The 17,708-nt window shown below is 48.6% G+C and overlaps 1 protein-coding gene across 2 annotated transcripts in view; it reads left to right on the top strand.

Annotated features, from left to right (window-relative positions):
* The window catches only part of LOC145357395 (unconventional myosin-Ic-like), a 145,970-nt gene that overhangs the window by 123,205 nt on the left and 5,057 nt on the right, over window positions 1-17,708 (top strand). For both annotated transcript variants that reach the window (XM_080210718.1, XM_080210717.1), the window contains exons 25-31: window positions 871-954; window positions 4,529-4,622; window positions 5,177-5,232; window positions 6,103-6,238; window positions 8,855-8,925; window positions 9,914-10,011; window positions 14,168-14,267. In XM_080210718.1, the coding sequence (XP_080066844.1) occupies window positions 871-954; window positions 4,529-4,622; window positions 5,177-5,232; window positions 6,103-6,238; window positions 8,855-8,925; window positions 9,914-10,011; window positions 14,168-14,267 (639 nt within the window). The remainder of the gene's footprint in view (window positions 1-870; window positions 955-4,528; window positions 4,623-5,176; window positions 5,233-6,102; window positions 6,239-8,854; window positions 8,926-9,913; window positions 10,012-14,167; window positions 14,268-17,708) is intronic.

Genomic DNA, 17,708 nt, shown 5'->3' with positions numbered 1-17,708 from the left:
CTAACCTATGATGTCCATGTACACCAGAACAGGAGAAGGCCAGTCAGCTCCTTGAGCCTATTCCACTGGTCAGTTAGAGGACAGCTAATCTGTATCTTCTCCATTTACACACCTTGGCTCTCTTGTAATTAATATCCTTTCTAGAGATCTATAGAATCCCTACTGTGCAGGAGGAGGTCATTCAGTGACCTCCCACTGAACCTACACATCTTCTTGGAACACTAAGGTGCAATTTATCATGACCAATCCACCTAACCTGCATATCTTTGGACTTTGGGAGGAAACCGGAGCACCTGGAGGAAACCCACGCAGACACAGGGAGAATGTGCAAACTCCACGCAGTGATCCAAGGCTGGAATCGAACCTGGGTCACAGTGAGGGAGCAGTGCTAGCCCGTACCACCATACTTTGCCAAACAAAAAAATCAGCAATGACAGTTTTGAAATTTGCAATGACCACTAGCTGTTGTGGCCGGAACTAGATTTATTGCATTTTAGTTTATGCTTCCCTCAATCCACCAAAGCTTTTTGATTTGTGCTAATTTCCCCAGTGAGGAGAGTCTGACTCTCGGCCCCTGAGACTGTATCCTGCCTCTGGATTCAGTGGGTGATATGCTTGGGTTTCAATGGGAAGGAGCTGGGTCAGGAGAGAGGTTAACTGTGTGGGCTGGACTTAATCTAAGAGTTTGAATGGCCCTGGTGAGTCAGTTACTAAATTCTCACCTGCAGTAAGAAAATACAAGGATTTAATAAACACTAACCTTACAGCGCAACCATACATCAGAAATGACTGTAAAGAACTTTGAGATGTCCAGATGTTGTGTAAGGTGCTATAAAAATGTAAGCCTTGTTTTCCATTGTTGTGTCCCAGGCTTCGGAGCTGCTTAGAGATCTGAACTTGCGGAATTTGGTGCAGACCTACTGTAAAAGGATCACTCCAGAGTGGAAACAGCAGGTAGAGAATTATTCTGTGTGACTGCAGTGACAGATGTATGTCATGAAAACTTAAATCAACCTTTTTAAACATAAAGCTGGCACTGTTTTCTGGGGTGGTCTTGGGGTGGGACTGTCACTGCAAGAACCAATTGCCCATCCTTAGTTGCACTAATTTGACCAACTGAGTGGCTTGAGAGGCCAGTTAAAAATCAGCCTTGTTGATGTGTGTGACAATACTGTGCCTTTAAGAAATGTATTTGAATCATGTACCTTGTGCAGGATTGTTCTAACTGGATGCTGGTTACAGACCCAGTGGCACTGGTTGGAACAGATCAAGGCACGATTCAAACACATTCTTAAAGGCACAATATCGTCCCATGTGGAGCTGGAGTCAGAGCTACATCCAGACGAGGTAAGATCAGAGTGTTTCCTTCATGAAAAGAACAGTAATGAGCCTGTTATGTTTCTGACTTCACTTTGACTGGTACTAGCTTTTATTTCAATTTTCTCTGATAGAATTGTACCTGTTGTGTGGAAATAGGAAGTGGCCATCTCTGCTTCCTTTCTGGTGAAGAAGTGTCACCCTGAACAGCCTGGCTCGAGTTTTAAGGCTTTATTTCCTGATTCTGAGCTCTCCCACCAGAGGAATGACATGGAGATGCCGGCGTTGGACTGGGGTAAACACAGTAAGGAGTTTCACAACACCAGGTTAAAGTCCAACAGGTTTATTTGGAATCATGAGCTTTCGGAGACTCACCTGATGAAGGAGCAGTGCTCCAAAAGCTCGTGATTCAAATAAACCTGCTGAACTTTAACCTGGTGTTGTGAAACTCCTTACTGCGTCCACCAGAGGAAGTAGTTGCTCTCTATCTACTCTTTTAAATCCTTTATTTCTCCATCAATGAAGACATTTTTTAAAGAGCTGATTTTGATGAACTTTTTTCAGTTATATCCTGATCTTTAACCAAGTAATCTCTCTCTCTCTCTCTCTCTCTCTCTCTGTCTCTCTCTCTCTGTCTCTGACTCTCACTCTGTCTCTGTCTCTCACTCTCTCTCTGTCTGTCTCTGTCTGTCTCTGTCTCTGCCTCTTTCTCTCTGTCTGTGTCTCTCTCTGTCTGTGTCTCTCTCTGTCTGTGTCTCTCTCTGTCTGTGTCTCTCTCTGTCTGTGTGTCTGTCTCTCTGTCTCTCTATGTGTCTCTGTCTCTGACTCTCTCTCTGTCTCTGTCTCTGACTCTCTCTCTGTCTCTGTCTCTGACTCTCTCTCTGTCTCTCACTCTGCCTCTCTCTCTCTCTGTTTCTGTCTCTCTCTCTCTCTGTCTCTCTCTCTCTGTCTCTCTCTCTCTGTCTCTGACTCTCTCTCTGTCTCTGACTCTCTCTCTGTCTCTGACTCTCTCTCTGTCTCTGACTCTCTCTGTCTCTGACTCTCTCGCTCCGTCTCTCTCGCTCCGTCTCTCTCGCTCCGTCTCTCTCGCTCCGTCTCTCTCGCTCCGTCTCTCTCGCTCCGTCTCTCTCGCTCCGTCTCTCTCGCTCCGTCTCTCTCGCTCCGTCTCTCTCGCTCCGTCTCTCTCGCTCCGTCTCTCTCGCTCCGTCTCTCTCGCTCCGTCTCTCTCGCTCCGTCTCTCTCGCTCCGTCTCTCTCGCTCCGTCTCTCTCGCTCCGTCTCTCTCGCTCCGTCTCTCTCGCTCCGTCTCTCTCGCTCCGTCTCTCTCGCTCCGTCTCTCTCGCTCCGTCTCTCTCGCTCCGTCTCTCTCGCTCCGTCTCTCTGTGTGTCTCTCACTCTGTCTCTGTCTCTCTCTCTGTCTCTCTCGCTCTGTCTCTCTGTGTGTCTCTCACTCTGTCTCTGTCTCTGTCTCTCTCTCTGTCTCTCTCGCTCTCTGTCTCCCTCGCTCTCTGTCTCCCTCGCTCTCTGTCTCCCTCGCTCTCTGTCTCCCTCGCTCTCTGTCTCCCTCGCTCTCTGTCTCCCTCGCTCTCTGTCTCCCTCGCTCTCTGTCTCCCTCGCTCTCTGTCTCCCTCGCTCTCTGTCTCCCTCGCTCTCTGTCTCCCTCGCTCTCTGTCTCCCTCGCTCTCTGTCTCCCTCGCTCTCTGTCTCCCTCGCTCTCTGTCTCCCTCGCTCTCTGTCTCCCTCGCTCTCTGTCTCCCTCGCTCTCTGTCTCCCTCGCTCTCTGTCTCCCTCGCTCTCTGTCTCCCTCGCTCTCTGTCTCCCTCGCTCTCTGTCTCCCTCGCTCTCTGTCTCCCTCGCTCTCTGTCTCCCTCGCTCTCTGTCTCCCTCGCTCTCTGTCTCCCTCGCTCTCTGTCTCCCTCGCTCTCTGTCTCCCTCGCTCTCTGTCTCCCTCGCTCTCTGTCTCCCTCGCTCTCTGTCTCCCTCGCTCTCTGTCTCCCTCGCTCTCTGTCTCCCTCGCTCTCTGTCTCCCTCGCTCTCTGTCTCCCTCGCTCTCTGTCTCCCTCGCTCTCTGTCTCCCTCGCTCTCTGTCTCCCTCGCTCTCTGTCTCCCTCGCTCTCTGTCTCCCTCGCTCTCTGTCTCCCTCGCTCTCTGTCTCCCTCGCTCTCTGTCTCCCTCGCTCTCTGTCTCCCTCGCTCTCTGTCTCCCTCGCTCTCTGTCTCCCTCGCTCTCTGTCTCCCTCGCTCTCTGTCTCCCTCGCTCTCTGTCTCCCTCGCTCTCTGTCTCCCTCGCTCTCTGTCTCCCTCGCTCTCTGTCTCCCTCGCTCTCTGTCTCCCTCGCTCTCTGTCTCCCTCGCTCTCTGTCTCCCTCGCTCTCTGTCTCCCTCGCTCTCTGTCTCCCTCGCTCTCTGTCTCCCTCGCTCTCTGTCTCCCTCGCTCTCTGTCTCCCTCGCTCTCTGTCTCCCTCGCTCTCTGTCTCCCTCGCTCTCTGTCTCCCTCGCTCTCTGTCTCCCTCGCTCTCTGTCTCCCTCGCTCTCTGTCTCCCTCGCTCTCTGTCTCCCTCGCTCTCTGTCTCCCTCGCTCTCTGTCTCCCTCGCTCTCTGTCTCCCTCGCTCTCTGTCTCCCTCGCTCTCTGTCTCCCTCGCTCTCTGTCTCCCTCGCTCTCTGTCTCCCTCGCTCTCTGTCTCCCTCGCTCTCTGTCTCCCTCGCTCTCTGTCTCCCTCGCTCTCTGTCTCCCTCGCTCTCTGTCTCCCTCGCTCTCTGTCTCCCTCGCTCTCTGTCTCCCTCGCTCTCTGTCTCCCTCGCTCTCTGTCTCCCTCGCTCTCTGTCTCCCTCGCTCTCTGTCTCCCTCGCTCTCTGTCTCCCTCGCTCTCTGTCTCCCTCGCTCTCTGTCTCCCTCGCTCTCTGTCTCCCTCGCTCTCTGTCTCCCTCGCTCTCTGTCTCCCTCGCTCTCTGTCTCCCTCGCTCTCTGTCTCCCTCGCTCTCTGTCTCCCTCGCTCTCTGTCTCCCTCGCTCTCTGTCTCCCTCGCTCTCTGTCTCCCTCGCTCTCTGTCTCCCTCGCTCTCTGTCTCCCTCGCTCTCTGTCTCCCTCGCTCTCTGTCTCCCTCGCTCTCTGTCTCCCTCGCTCTCTGTCTCCCTCGCTCTCTGTCTCCCTCGCTCTCTGTCTCCCTCGCTCTCTGTCTCCCTCGCTCTCTGTCTCTCTCTCTCCTTAACCAGCTGGAGCAGAAAGTTGTGGCGAGTGAAGTGTTCAAGGATAAAAAAGACAATTATCCCCAAAGCGTTCCCAAGCTGTTTGTCAGTTCCAGGATCGGTACGTTACAGCATCGCCCAGTGTCTACAATGATCAGAGTGTGTGTCCAGTAATTCTGGGAGTGAGCCAGGAGGGGGTGGTGAGGGGGCTGGCAGGGTGAAACAACAAGGTGGGGGGGTGAGGGGGGGTGCAAGGGGGCAAGTAGGGTTTGGTGGTGAGTGGGTTGGTGTGGGGCAGTGAGGGAGTTGGTGATGGGGTGGCAGGTTTTGTGGGGAGGGGTCAGGGGTCGGTGTGAGGGGGGTCAGTGGGGGGCAGTGAAGGAGTCGGGGGGGGGTAATGAGGGGGTCGGTGTCGGGGGTCCGTAGGGGGGCAGTGAAGGGGTTGGTGAGGAGGGGGAAGTCAGTGGGGGAGTCAGTGAAGGGGTCAGTGGGGGGGGGGGTCTGTGAAGGGGTGGGTGGGGGGGGGATCTGTGAAGGGGCGGGGGGGGGTCAGTGAAGGGGTGGGTGAGGGGGGGGTCAGTGCAGGGGTGGGGGGGGGGGCTCAGTGCAGGGGTGGGTGGGGGCAGTGCTGGTGGAAGACGGTGTTTATGATCAGTGTGCTTTGTTTCTCTTCAGCTCCCAATGAGATCAATGCCAAAGTGCTGCAGCTCATCGAAAGTGATAAAATCAAGGTAAACGTTCACCAATAAATCCCATCCGAGCTGAGCATTGTGAACTGTCTGATATCAAATCCACAATGAACAGAGAGAAAACGTAGAGAAAGACAGGAAAAGCAAAGGCTTGAGGAAAACGAGTTAAATTCAGAGAAGTGACGTTTTACCAGATCGCCGATAAGTGAGAAAAGCTCCTCCTCTTAAATAAACAGTATTTTATCAAACGGGAGTTGTTAATGTCCAATCAGTGCAGTGTGCCTGTTAGAGACTTTCTCACTTCCTCACAGAGAAAAATCGTGGAAATCTTGTAAACACTCAGCAACTTGTGAAACCTTCATGACTGAGATTCCGAATTCTCTCTTCAGTAAGGTATTAAGATGGAGAATAGTGGATAGATTGGGATCAGATGCAGATCAACCATGGGATGGACTTGAGGGAATGTTTTTTATTCAGGGGATGTAGGTGTCACTGGCCGGGCTAGCATTTATCTCCCATCCCTAATTGTCCTTGGACTGAATGGCTTGCTAGACCATTTCAAAGAGCATTTAATAGTTAAACTGGGGTCACATGTAGATCAGATTCATCATTAGACTTCTAATTCCAGATTTTTATTGAATTCAAATTTCATGATCTGTGTGTCTGTCTGGGGCGGGGTGGGGCCCTCCGGGGCAGGGTGGGGCCCTCCGGGGCAGGGTGGGGCCCTCCAGGGCTAATTGCTGAAGTGGAGTGGGCAGGAAATGGGAGTTGGAAGAGTGGGAGATTGAAAACAGATCATGGGTGAACGGTGTTGAAATTTCTGTTGGATGATGGACTTTATTTTGGGGCAGCTGGCTGTGATGTGACAGTGAACTCTCTCTCTGGCAGTAAATCCTAGCTTGTTTCTTGCAGTACGCTGTGGCGGTGACAAAGTATGATCGGAACGGCTACAGGCCGAGAGCGCGGCAACTGGTGGTGACTGCAGACAGCGCCTTCATTGTGGAAGAAGCCAAGCTCAAGCAGAAGATCGATTACACCAACCTGAACGGTATACTGCAGGGAACAGGCGGAGAGGGCAAGGAATGGGAGGGGGGAGGAGGATAGAATGGAAGGGAAGGAGGTGGTGGAGAGAGGCAGTGCTGGAGGGGGAGGGAAAGGTTGATAGGAAGGAAGACACTTTGATTTTTTCCCATCTATCTAGTTTTCCTATCTGGACAGGATCAGACTCAACTGTGATGCCCTCTGAGTGGATCAGCCCTTCAATATACATGATGAATAGGCACCAGCAGGGTGAAAGGGAGATGTTAACTGTGAAAGTTGTATCTCAGCCTGAATCAAAACAGCAAGAGTAAATGGGCCAAAACTTAGGATCAGGAACATTGTAGAAATAAGTGCAACACCATGCTGTTAAAGCCAGTGGATTGACTTGATCAGCACTACCTCCCATCCCTTAGACTAAACATACATCTGAGTGAAGGATGTTTTTAATTCTTTCCTGGAATGTGGGTGTCACTGGCAAGACCAGTATCTGTTGCCCAGCCCTAATTGCCCCTGGAGAAGGCGGTGGCTGGAGAAGGCGGTGGTGAGCTGCCTTCCTGAGCCGCTGCATTCCATCTGGTGTAGATACACCCACTGTGCTGATAGGAATGGAATTCCAGGGATTTGACCCTGTGAAGGAATGAAGATATATTTCCAAGTCAGGAGGGTGAGTGGCTTAAAGAGGAAATTCCAGGTGGTGGTGTTCCTTTTAGATGATAAGGATCACCAAATTGGAATGTGTTGTTGAGAAGTTGCTGAGTTGCTGCAGTGCATCTTGTGCTTGGTACCCACAGCTGCCACTGCATCAGTGGTGACAGGGGTGAATGTTGCAGTCAGTAGATGGCGTGCTGGTCACGTGGGGCTGCTTTGTCCTGAATATAGTAACGTTTTTTGTTGTTGGAGCTTCACTCATTCAGGCAAGTGGAGGGTATTCCATCACACTCCTGACTTGTGCCTTGTAGATGTAGGACAAGCTTTGGGACATCAAGAGGGGAGTTACTCGCTGCAGGATTCCAAGATTGACCTGCTCTTGTAGCCACAGCCTTCACGTGACTGGGTCCAGTTCAGTTTCTGGTCAGTGGTAATCCCAGGATGTGGTTACTGGGGGATTCAATGATTGTAATTTCATTGAATGTCAAGGGGAAGATAGTCAGGCTTTTTCTGTTGTTGGAGATGGTTATTGACTGGCACAAATGTTAATTGCCGCTTACCAGCCCAAGCATGTTGGGCATGTCTTGCTGCACTTTGACATGGACTGTTTCAGTATCTGAGGAGTGGTGAATATTGCGCGATCATCAGCGAACATCCCCACCTTCTGACCTTACAAAGGAAGAAAGGTGATAGGTGAAGCAGCTGAGGATTGTTAGATGTAGGACACTATCCTGAGGGACTCCTGCAGAGATGTCCTGGAGCTGAGATGATTGAGCTCTGACCACCACAACCATCTTCCATTGTGCAGGCAGAGAGTTTCCCCCCTGATTCCCATTGATTCCAGTATCGTTAGGGCTCCTTGATGCCACACTCAGTAAAATGCTTCTTTGATGCCCAGGGTGACTCAGCTCTGGAATCCAGCTCTTTTGTCCATGTTTGAATCAAGGCTGTAATGAGGTCAGGAGCTGAGTGACCCTGGAGAAACCCAAACTGGGCGTCAGTGAGCAGGTGCTGCCTGATAGCGCTGTGGGTGATTGAGGATAGACTGTTGGGTGGTAATTGACTGGATTGGAAATGTCTTCTTTGTGCACAGGAAAGATCTTAGTAATTTTCAACAGTGTTGCATAGATGTAGTACTGTACTGGAAAAGGAACAAATAGTTCAGGAGCACAAGCCTTCAGGCCTATTGTTAGAACGTTGTCAGGGTCCGTGTACATTGCAGCATCCAGTGACTCAAGCTGCCAAAAGACTTGTCATCTGTGATAATAGAGACATCTCCTGGCTGATCTTCAGCACTGAGTTCCTCCACCATTGAGGATGGGGATCTTTGTGAAGCCTCCTGCTCTGGTTAATTCCAGCCACCAATGGGGATGGCAGGACCTCAGAGCTAAAACAGGGTTGAGTTGTTACAGAGAAAGTAAGCCAATGATATGTAGTTGTGAGATTTGCTGAACTCCTTCTATTCAATTTAACCTGACATGGGGGCATCTGTCCCAATTGCTATCAATTTAAAACTGGTCTGAATTTAGGCCAATGTACTGGTGCACAATCATCTTCAATGTCCAACCCTGTGCTGTACCTGTCCTGGGAGTGTTTGATGGGGGGACAGTGTAGAGGGAGCTTTACTCTGTATCTAACCCCGTGCTGTACCTGTCCTGGGAGTGTTTGATGGGGGGACAGTGTAGAGGGAGCTTTACTCTGTATCTAACCCCGTGCTGTACCTGTCCTGGGAGTGTTTGATGGGGGACAGTGTAGAGGGAGCTTTACTCTGTATCTAACCCCGTGCTGTACCTGTCCTGGGAGTGTTTGATGGGGGGGACAGTGTAGAGGGAGCTTTACTCTGTATCTAACCCCGTATTGTGAATTATACTCGTAAGAACTGACACAGAAGATGGACTGAGTTGCTTTATGTGCACTCTCCCCACCCCAGCCCTGTTTTAAAGTCAGCTTGATCCTGTTTGTTTTGTGTGTACAGGAATATCTGTCAGCTCCCTGAGTGACGGGCTGTTTGTTCTCCATGTCCCCTGTGAAGACAACAAGCAGAAGGTATGTAGATTAACTCTTGTGTGTATTTAGTAGTCTGGCACTATGCAGTGCCCTCAGCCCTGGGCTCTGTACTATATTTACAATGTATTGAGCTGTGTAAGATGTCAGGTGAAATATGAAACTATCCTGCGTAGCCCCAGATTGTTTACTGAAGACCCCACTCCAATCCATGGGTGTTTTGAACGTGCAGCAATCCATTGAATAAGAAACGGAATATCCGCATCATTGCTGATTGTTGCACACTATTCTAATCATTGTGTTGTAATCTCGTACACACCCACCCCATCTGTGGCTTTGTCATGTCAGACCACCATAGATTCAGATGTGTAAAATGCAGCATAAATTCTAGGCTGGCACTCCCAGCACAATAGAGAGTGAATGCTGCCCAATCAGATGATGATTTGTTACAGTGAGGACCCATCGTCCATCTCTGGCGACCGTTAAGGTTTCTGTGGCACTGGTGAGGGAGAGAGTGTCTGTGCCTCCACCTGCCTGGGCTCTAAGAATTGGCCTCTTCAGTCATCAGAGGACCTGGAGAACATGTAATCACTTACAGTTTAAATACCCTCCAACAATAAGGCTTTTCAATGCAGGGTATAAACCGTCCTTAGCAAACTGGTCTCTCAAATTGTACAAGAGCAAAATGCTGCAGCTGCTGGAAATCAGAAATAAAAATGGAAAATGCTCACCAGATTAGGCAGTATCTGTGGAGAGGGTGGCATAGATAATGTTTCAGATCATCAGAGTGTACAACAAACTGATATGTTCACTCTGTTTCCCTCCATTGAAGTTGTATATGTTTGGGTTGGCAATGTGTGGAATTTGGAAATCTATCTATCAGGTAGTGTGTAGTGCGGAGACCTGGTGAGGACTTCCTCAACTCTCTTTTGAAGGTTCCAGTTGTATGTATTCCCATTATCCTGTCAGGGAGTGCATACAAGACCAAAGCCACACGTGTGTGAATGTGCCTCTTTCTCTTGTGTTGAAGGGTGATGTTGTGCTGCGGAGTGATCATGTGATTGAGACACTAACGAAGTTGGCCATGGAGGCTGATAAAGTGAACAACATCAACATCAACCAGGGCAGGTAGGTGTTCTACAAGGTGGAGAGAGTGCAAAGAAGGTTCACCAGGATGTAGCCTGGTCTCGAGGGTGTTGGCTATGAGGAGAGATTGAATAAACTAGGATTGTTTTCACTAGAAAGACAGAGGCTGAGGGGAGAGCTGATAAAGGTCTACAAAATTATGAGGGGCACAGGACAGAGAGGCAGAGCCTTTTCCCAGGGTGAAAGTGTCAATTTCGAGGGGGCAGAGGTTCAAGGTGGGGGCGGGGGGGGAGGAGTTTAAGGGAGAGGTGGAGGGGGAGTTTCTCGTGCAGAGAGTGGTGGCTGCCTGGAACGCGCTGCCAGAGGAGGTGATGGAAGCAGGAAGATTAGCAACATTGAAGAGGAACCTGGATGGTTGATGAATGGGGAGGGAATAGAGGGATTCAGACCAAGTAAGGGCAGGTTTTTTTTCAGTTAGAGCATCGTGATCAGCACAGGTTTGGAGTGCTGAACAACCTGTTTCTGTGCTGTACTTTGTTCTTTGTTAGCCTTCCAGGCGGCTGAGCAGAGTGAACCTTGCTGTGCTCAGACTGATCATTTCCTTTCTTTCACTTTGATTTCTGTTGTGAATGAGCTGAAATCTTTGCAGATTGTTGGCTGTAACTGACCCTCTGCAAATGAAAACAAACTAAACCTATTTATTATGCAAAAAGAATGGAGCGTTAACAAAAAGCCCTGTAACACTGTAGGTGGAAGCTTCCTAATATTGACCATCAACATATTGAATAGCACAGCGGACTTGACAGGTTATAATGTCTACTGCTGTTCCTATTTCTAGTGTTCCTCTATACCAAACCCCATGCTGCACTTAGACCATAGACCATCAGACAGAGGAGCAGAATTAGGCCATTCAGCCCATCGAGTCTGCTCCGCCATTCGATCATGGCTGATATTTTTCTCATCTCCATTTTCCTGCCTTTTCTCATCAAGAACCTATCTATTTCTGTCTTAAAGACACTCAAAGACCTGGCCTCCACAATCTTCTGCAGCAAATAATTCCACAAATTCACCATTCTCTGGCTGAAGAAATTTCTCCTGATCTCTTTTAAAGGATCGTTCTTTTAGCCTGAGGTTGTGCCCCTCTGGTTCTAGTTTTTCCTACCAGTGGAAACATCCTCTCCACGTCCACTCTATCCAGGCCTCGCAGTATCCTGTAAATTTCAGTCAGATTCTCCCTCGTTCACCTAAACTCCAATGAATACAGGCACAGAGTCCTCAACCCTCATACGACAAGCTCTTCATTCCAAGGATCATTTCTGTGAACCTCTTCTGGACTGTTTCCAAAGCCAGCACATCCTTCCTTAGATACGGGGTCCAAAACTGCTCATAATACTCCAAATGGGGTCTGACCAGAGCCTTATACAGCCTCAGAAGTACATCCTTGTCTTGTATTCTAGTCCTCTCAACATGAATGCTAACATTGCATTTGCCTTCCTAACTGCCGACTGAACCTGCACGTTAACCTTAAGAGAGTCTTGAACAAGGACTCCCAAGTCCCTTTGTGCTTCTGATTCCCCATTTAGAAAATAGTCTATGCCTCCATTCCTCCTTCCAAAGTACATAATCTCACATTTTTCCACATTGTATTCCATCTGCCACTTCTTTGCCCACTCTCCTAATCTGTCCAAGTCCTTCTGCAGCCCCTCTGCTTCCTCAATACTACCTGTCCCTCTACATATCTTTGTTTCCTCTGCAAACTTAGCAACAGTGCCTTCAGATCCTTCCTCCAAATCGTTAATGTATAATGTGAAAAATTGTGGTCCGAGCACTGACCCCTGAGGCACACCACTAGTCACCGGCTGCCATCCTGAAAAAGACCCCTTTATCCCCACTCTCTGCCTTCTGCCAGTCAGCCAATCTTTACCCATGCCAGGATCTTACCCTTAACACCATGGACACTTAACATATTTAACAGTCTCCTATGGGGCACCTTGTCAAAGGCCTTGCAGAGGGAATGTCAGGGCAGGGGGAATATTGGCACAGTGTTGGGTGTGGGGAGGAGTGTCGGTGTTGGGGCAGTCACAAGGAGTGTGATGGTTTCTGTGCTACGCTGTTAAAGGTATGTAGCTGAATTACTACATTGGTGATGAGGAGAATTCTTTCCCCCATCTCTGTACGTCCAGAATCATCTCCAGTAGGAAAATGCCATTGTGCCTCTTTTCAGGAAACTAGCTTTATGACAATAATGTGGAAGATTGGGCCCAACACACTGAGCACATGGGTTATTCCTGCTGTGTGCTAGCAACATTGAAGGAAATGAAAAACAAAGTGATATTATTGATAGCATACGGGGCACTGAGTTTCAACATGATAAGTCTGACCTAACTAGATGCTTCCAACTCAAAAACTTTTAATGAGGTTGTAGAAAAAACCCAATGACCTTTAGCCCAGAATTATTTCTCCAACACGGCTGGAGAAATCTGTCATTGAATTCTTGGTTAGGTTGCGGAATTGGGCCAGAAATTGCAGGTCTGGACTGCCTCTTAACAGACAGATTGGTACGTGGGATAAATGACCTAACAACCCAAAAGAAGCTATTGGCAGAACCCAATTTGAGCTTTAGAAAGAAAGTGTTGAAGTAACCTTATCACTTGAGAATGCAGGAAGAGGGGCTGAGGGAGTTCAGTGAGCATCAGGCAGCAAAGCCCTCCAACTAGGGGGAGGGTTCCTATCTAATCGCTCCTCAATCTGCTAGTGTAAATCAGGTGTTAAAGGACCTCTTTCGATATAGAAACCCTAAGGTCACCATCTGACAGTCAGGGAAAGGGAGTGATGACCCCGAGAGCATTAGGGAATATACTCCAGAGAGGTGTAGCTGCCAGATGATGCATTATTATGAGCATTGTCAAAGCGAATAACTATGGCCAAGTTTCAGGAATAGGCCAAACGTCTGCGTCCTGGGAAGGAAGCTGGTACCTGATTGAACCTTCCAGAGACAGGGGCACTTCAACTGAATTGCATTATTCCAATGAATGTTACTGATATTGTGGAATTACTAGCAAGTGGCCATCGCTTGAAGGTGGAGGTGAGCCTTAGTCTCTATTATTGGAGAACTGACCTATAAACATCTCCAACTGAGCATCCAACTCCTGAGGTTGGAAGATTCAGAGGACAGGCTAGCCACCTACCTGAGTGGATCCCTTACAGATGAAGGACACCACTTTGACTCCAGTAACCTTTAGGCAGCAATCAGCTCATCTCTCACTCATTGTATGGGGACACGGACCGAGCCATATGAGAAGATATTGGCTCAACCAGTCCCGGCTGAGGTGGTTGAAGATCTTCAGACAAGACGTATGAGGTTGTTAGTAGATACCCTAGAGGGCCTGGGAAGAATAAAAGGAGCCAAGGCCTCAGTCAACGTTAACGTTGACGCTGACATGTCACCAGGTACTTGGGAGCCATGCCAGTCCCTTACACCATGCTGGAGAAAGGGGTAACTGTCCTTAAGTCTATCAAATCAGTTTACCTTGTGAGGACTAAAAATTACAGTCAATCAGATCTCCAAATGCCATGCCCTGAATCAAAAATTCATACACCAAGTTAACAGACACCAAGATGTTTCTCCATCTCGGACATGGACACCTAAGTTCAGCTTGAATTTCTTGAGTCCTCTTGGAAATATGTGGCGATCAACATTCATAAAGGACTCTATGTGTATACTTGTTTGTCCTTTGGTGTCTCATCAGTGTGTACCATCTTGCAAAGAGTTACTGAGAACATTCTTCAGGGGCTGTCCAAGGTAGCAGTATACTAACTTTCAATCTCCCTACTGTGTCTCCAGTCGCACAGTTCTCCTGACTGTATCTCCTGTGGTACTGCTTATGTTCTCTTGACTGTCTCTCCAGTCGCGCGGTTTCCAATCTCCTGACTGTCTCTCTTCTCATGCTGCTTTCGATCTGCCTCTCGTATCGCACTGTTTTAGTCTCTCGACTGCTTCTCCTCTCGTGCTGTTTCCAAACTCCTGCTCTGACGCTCCACCTTGCCAGTGGTCTGTTACCTGCCAATACTTACTGTCTCTCTCACGATAGTTGGGATGTTTTAGGGCAGCTGGGTTCAAATGCTATTGGAAATCATCCTTTGAGTTCTGGAATCCTTGCAATGAGACCTTTGATGTGTTCCCATTCTTCTTTTGCAGCATAAAGTTCATGATCAGACATGGAAAAGAAGGGATCATTGATTTCACATCAGGATCAGAATTGATTATTTCCAAAGCCAAGAATGGTCACTTGTCTGTGGTAAGATTCAGCTCACAATGTACCGTACATCCCAGCATTGTTAATGAAAGGTTCCATGTTTGATGTTTGCTCCAACACCCTGTAAATTCTCACACATTCAACATCAACAGCTTCTTGCATTTATATAGTGCCTATAGCACCACAAGAGAAAATGTTAGGATAACCAATCACAGACGTGGGGTATTTCTAAACAGTAACTCACTTTATTGAGCGATTGTTGTGTAACGGTGAAATCACCCAAGAATCTTTAAACTTTCACTCACTTTTGTGAAAATTTACATTTTATAATCTAACTCCTGGTTGGAGGTTCATTCTTAAAGAGCATCATGAGGAGGTGAGTGAGAGAGATGGGGAGAGAGAGAGACACAGTAAAAAGTCTGACAACACCAGGTTTTAGTTCAACCTATTTATTTGATAATATATTCACAAGCTTGTGAGTATATTATCAAATAAATCGGTTGGACTAAAACCTGGTGTTGTCAGACTTTTTACTGTGTTTACGCCAGTCCAACGCCGGCATACCCACATCGAGAGAGAGAGAGAGACAGACACACACACACAGAGGTTTAGGGACAGAATTCATGTCCCAGGGAACTGAAAGCACAGATGCCATGGCTGGAATGATTGCATTTGGAGATTGTCAAGGGTTAGAATAAGATAAGTGCAGAAATCTCAGGGTCGAGATTGCAGAGATAGGTTGGGGATGTTGGAATGGGTGAGGCATTGGAGAGATTTACAAACAAGACTGAGAATTTTAAACCAAGAGGTTGCTGGACAGGAAGTCAACACAAGTCCATAGTCAGAGAGTGAATGGGATTTATCGTAGAAACCCTACAGTGAAGAAGGAGGCCAGTCAGCCCATCGAGTCTGCACTGACTCTCTGACAGAGAATCTTAGCCCAGATCCTGCTCTTCCCTGCCCTATCCCTGTAACCCCACACATTTCCCACAGCTAATCCTTTACACCTACACATTTTTGGGTACTAAGGGGTAAGTTTGCACAGCCAATCCACCTCATTTACACATCTTTAGACTGTGGGAGGAGACCAGAGCACCTGCAGGAAACCCATGCAGACACGGGGAGAATGTACTAAACCCCACACAGGCAGTCACCCAAGGTTGGAATTGGACCTGGGTCCCTGGCACTGTAAGGCAGTGATGCCAATTACTGTACTACTGTACCACCCACGTTTAGTGGGAGTTAAAACATGAAACATAGAAAAACTACAGCACACAACGGGCCCTCTGACCCACAAAGTTGTGCCAAACATGTCCCTACCTCAGAGATTACTAGGCTTATCTATAACCCTCTCTCTTACTAAGTTCCATGTACTTATCTAAAAGACTCTTAAAAGACCCTATCGAATCCGCCTCCACCACCGTTGCCGGCAGCCCATTCCACGCACCCACCACCCCCTGAGTGAAAAACTTACCCCTGACATCTCCTCTGTACCTACTCCCCAGCACCTTAAACCTGTGTCCTCTTGTGGCAACTGTTTCAGCCCTGGGAAAAAGCCTCTGACTATCCACTCGATCAATACCTCTCAACATCTTAAACACCTCTATCAGGTCACCCCTCATCCTTCGTCTCTCCAAGGAGAAAAGGCCGAGCTCCCTCAACCTATCCTCATAAGGCATGCCACCCAATCCAGGCAACATCCTTGTAAATCTCCCCTGCACCCTTTCTATGGCTTTCACATCCTTCCTGTAATGAGGCGACCAGAACTGAGCACAGTACTCCAAGTGGGGTCTGACCAGGGTCCTATAAAGCTGCAGCATTATCTCCCGACTCCCAAACTCAATTCCTCGATTGATGAAGGCCAGTACACCATACGCCTTCTTAACCACAGCTTCAACCTGCGCAGCTGCTTTGAGTATCCTATGAACTCGGACCCCAAGATCCTCTGATCTTCCACACTGCCAAGATTCCTACCATTAATATTATATTCTGCCATCCTATTTGACCTGCCAAAATGAACCACTTCACACTTATCTGGGTTGAACTCCATCTGCCACTTCTCCGCCCAGTCTTGCATCCTATCAATGTCTTGCTGCAACTTCTGACACCCCTCCACACTATCCACAACACCTCCAACCTTTGTGTCATCGGCAAACTTACCAGCCCATCCCTCCACTTCTTCATCCAGGTTTTTTATAAAAATCACAAACAGCAAGGGTCCCAGAACAGATCCCTGGGACACTTCACTGGTGACTGACCTCCATGCAGAATATGACCCATCTATAACCACTCTTTGCCTTCAGTAGGCAAGCCAGTTCAGGATCCACAAAACAATGTTCCCTTGGATCCCATGCCCCCTCACTTTCTCAATAAGCCTCGCATGGGGCACCTTATCAAATGCCTTGCTGAACATAGAACATTACAGCGCGGAACAGGCCCTTCGGCCCACAATGTTGCGCCGACCAGTCTTATTTTTAAAAAAAAACATTGACCCTCTAATCTAAACCAATCCCTTTTCGTCCATAAACCTATCCACCAATCTCTTAAACGCCCCCAAACTAGGCGCATTTACAACTGCAGCAGGCAGGGCATTCCAGTCCCTCACCACCCTCTGGGTAAAGAACCTGCCCCTGACATCCGACCTATAACTACCCCCCCTTAATTTAAAGCCATGCCCCCTCGTGCTAGATTTCTCCATCCGAGGAAACAGGCTATCACCATCCACCCTAAAGTCCATATATGCTGAAGTCCATATATGCTACATCTACTGCTCTTTCTTCATCAATGTGTTTAGTCACATCCTCAAAAAATTCAGGCAGGCTCGTAAGGCACGATTAAGGAGAATCCTAAGGGTGGTGAAGAAGGCATGTGGCATGCTTGCCTTTATTGGATGGGGCATAGAGTATAAAAGTTGGCGAATGATGTTGCCACTGTATAGAACATTGGTTAGGCCACATTTGGACTTCTGCATCCAGTTCTGGTCGCCACACTACCAGAAGGACGTGGAGGCTTTGGAGAGAGTACAGAAAAGGTTTACCAGGATGTCGCCTGGTATGGGGGGTCTTAGTTATGAGGAGAGATTGGGTAAACTGGGGTTGTTCTCCCTGGAAAGACGGAGGATGAGGGGTGACCTAATAGAGGTGTATAAAATTATGAAGGGCATGGATAGGGTGAACAGTGGGAAGCTTTTTCCCAGGTCAGAGGCGACGAATGCAAGGGGCCACAAGTTCAAGGTGAGGGGGTCAAGGTTCAACACAGATGTCAGGGGGATGTATTTTACACAGAGGGTGCCGGGGGCCTGGAATGCACTGCCAAGCAGGGTGGTGGAGGCGGACACGCTGGGATTGTTTAAAACTTATCTAGCTAGCCACATGAACAGACTGGGAATAGAGGGATACAAACGGATGGTCGAGTTGGGCGCATGAGCGGCGCAGGCTTGGAGTGCTGAAGGGCCTGTTCCTGTGCTGTATTGTTCTTTGTTTG

Source organism: Carcharhinus amblyrhynchos, chromosome 23 (genome assembly GCF_965287045.1).
Source record: "Carcharhinus amblyrhynchos chromosome 23, sCarAmb.v2.hapA, whole genome shotgun sequence".
Classification (NCBI taxonomy): domain Eukaryota; kingdom Metazoa; phylum Chordata; class Chondrichthyes; order Carcharhiniformes; family Carcharhinidae; genus Carcharhinus; species Carcharhinus amblyrhynchos.
Note: the sequence above shows the minus strand (reverse complement) of the source record. Positions and strands in the feature narration are given on the sequence as shown.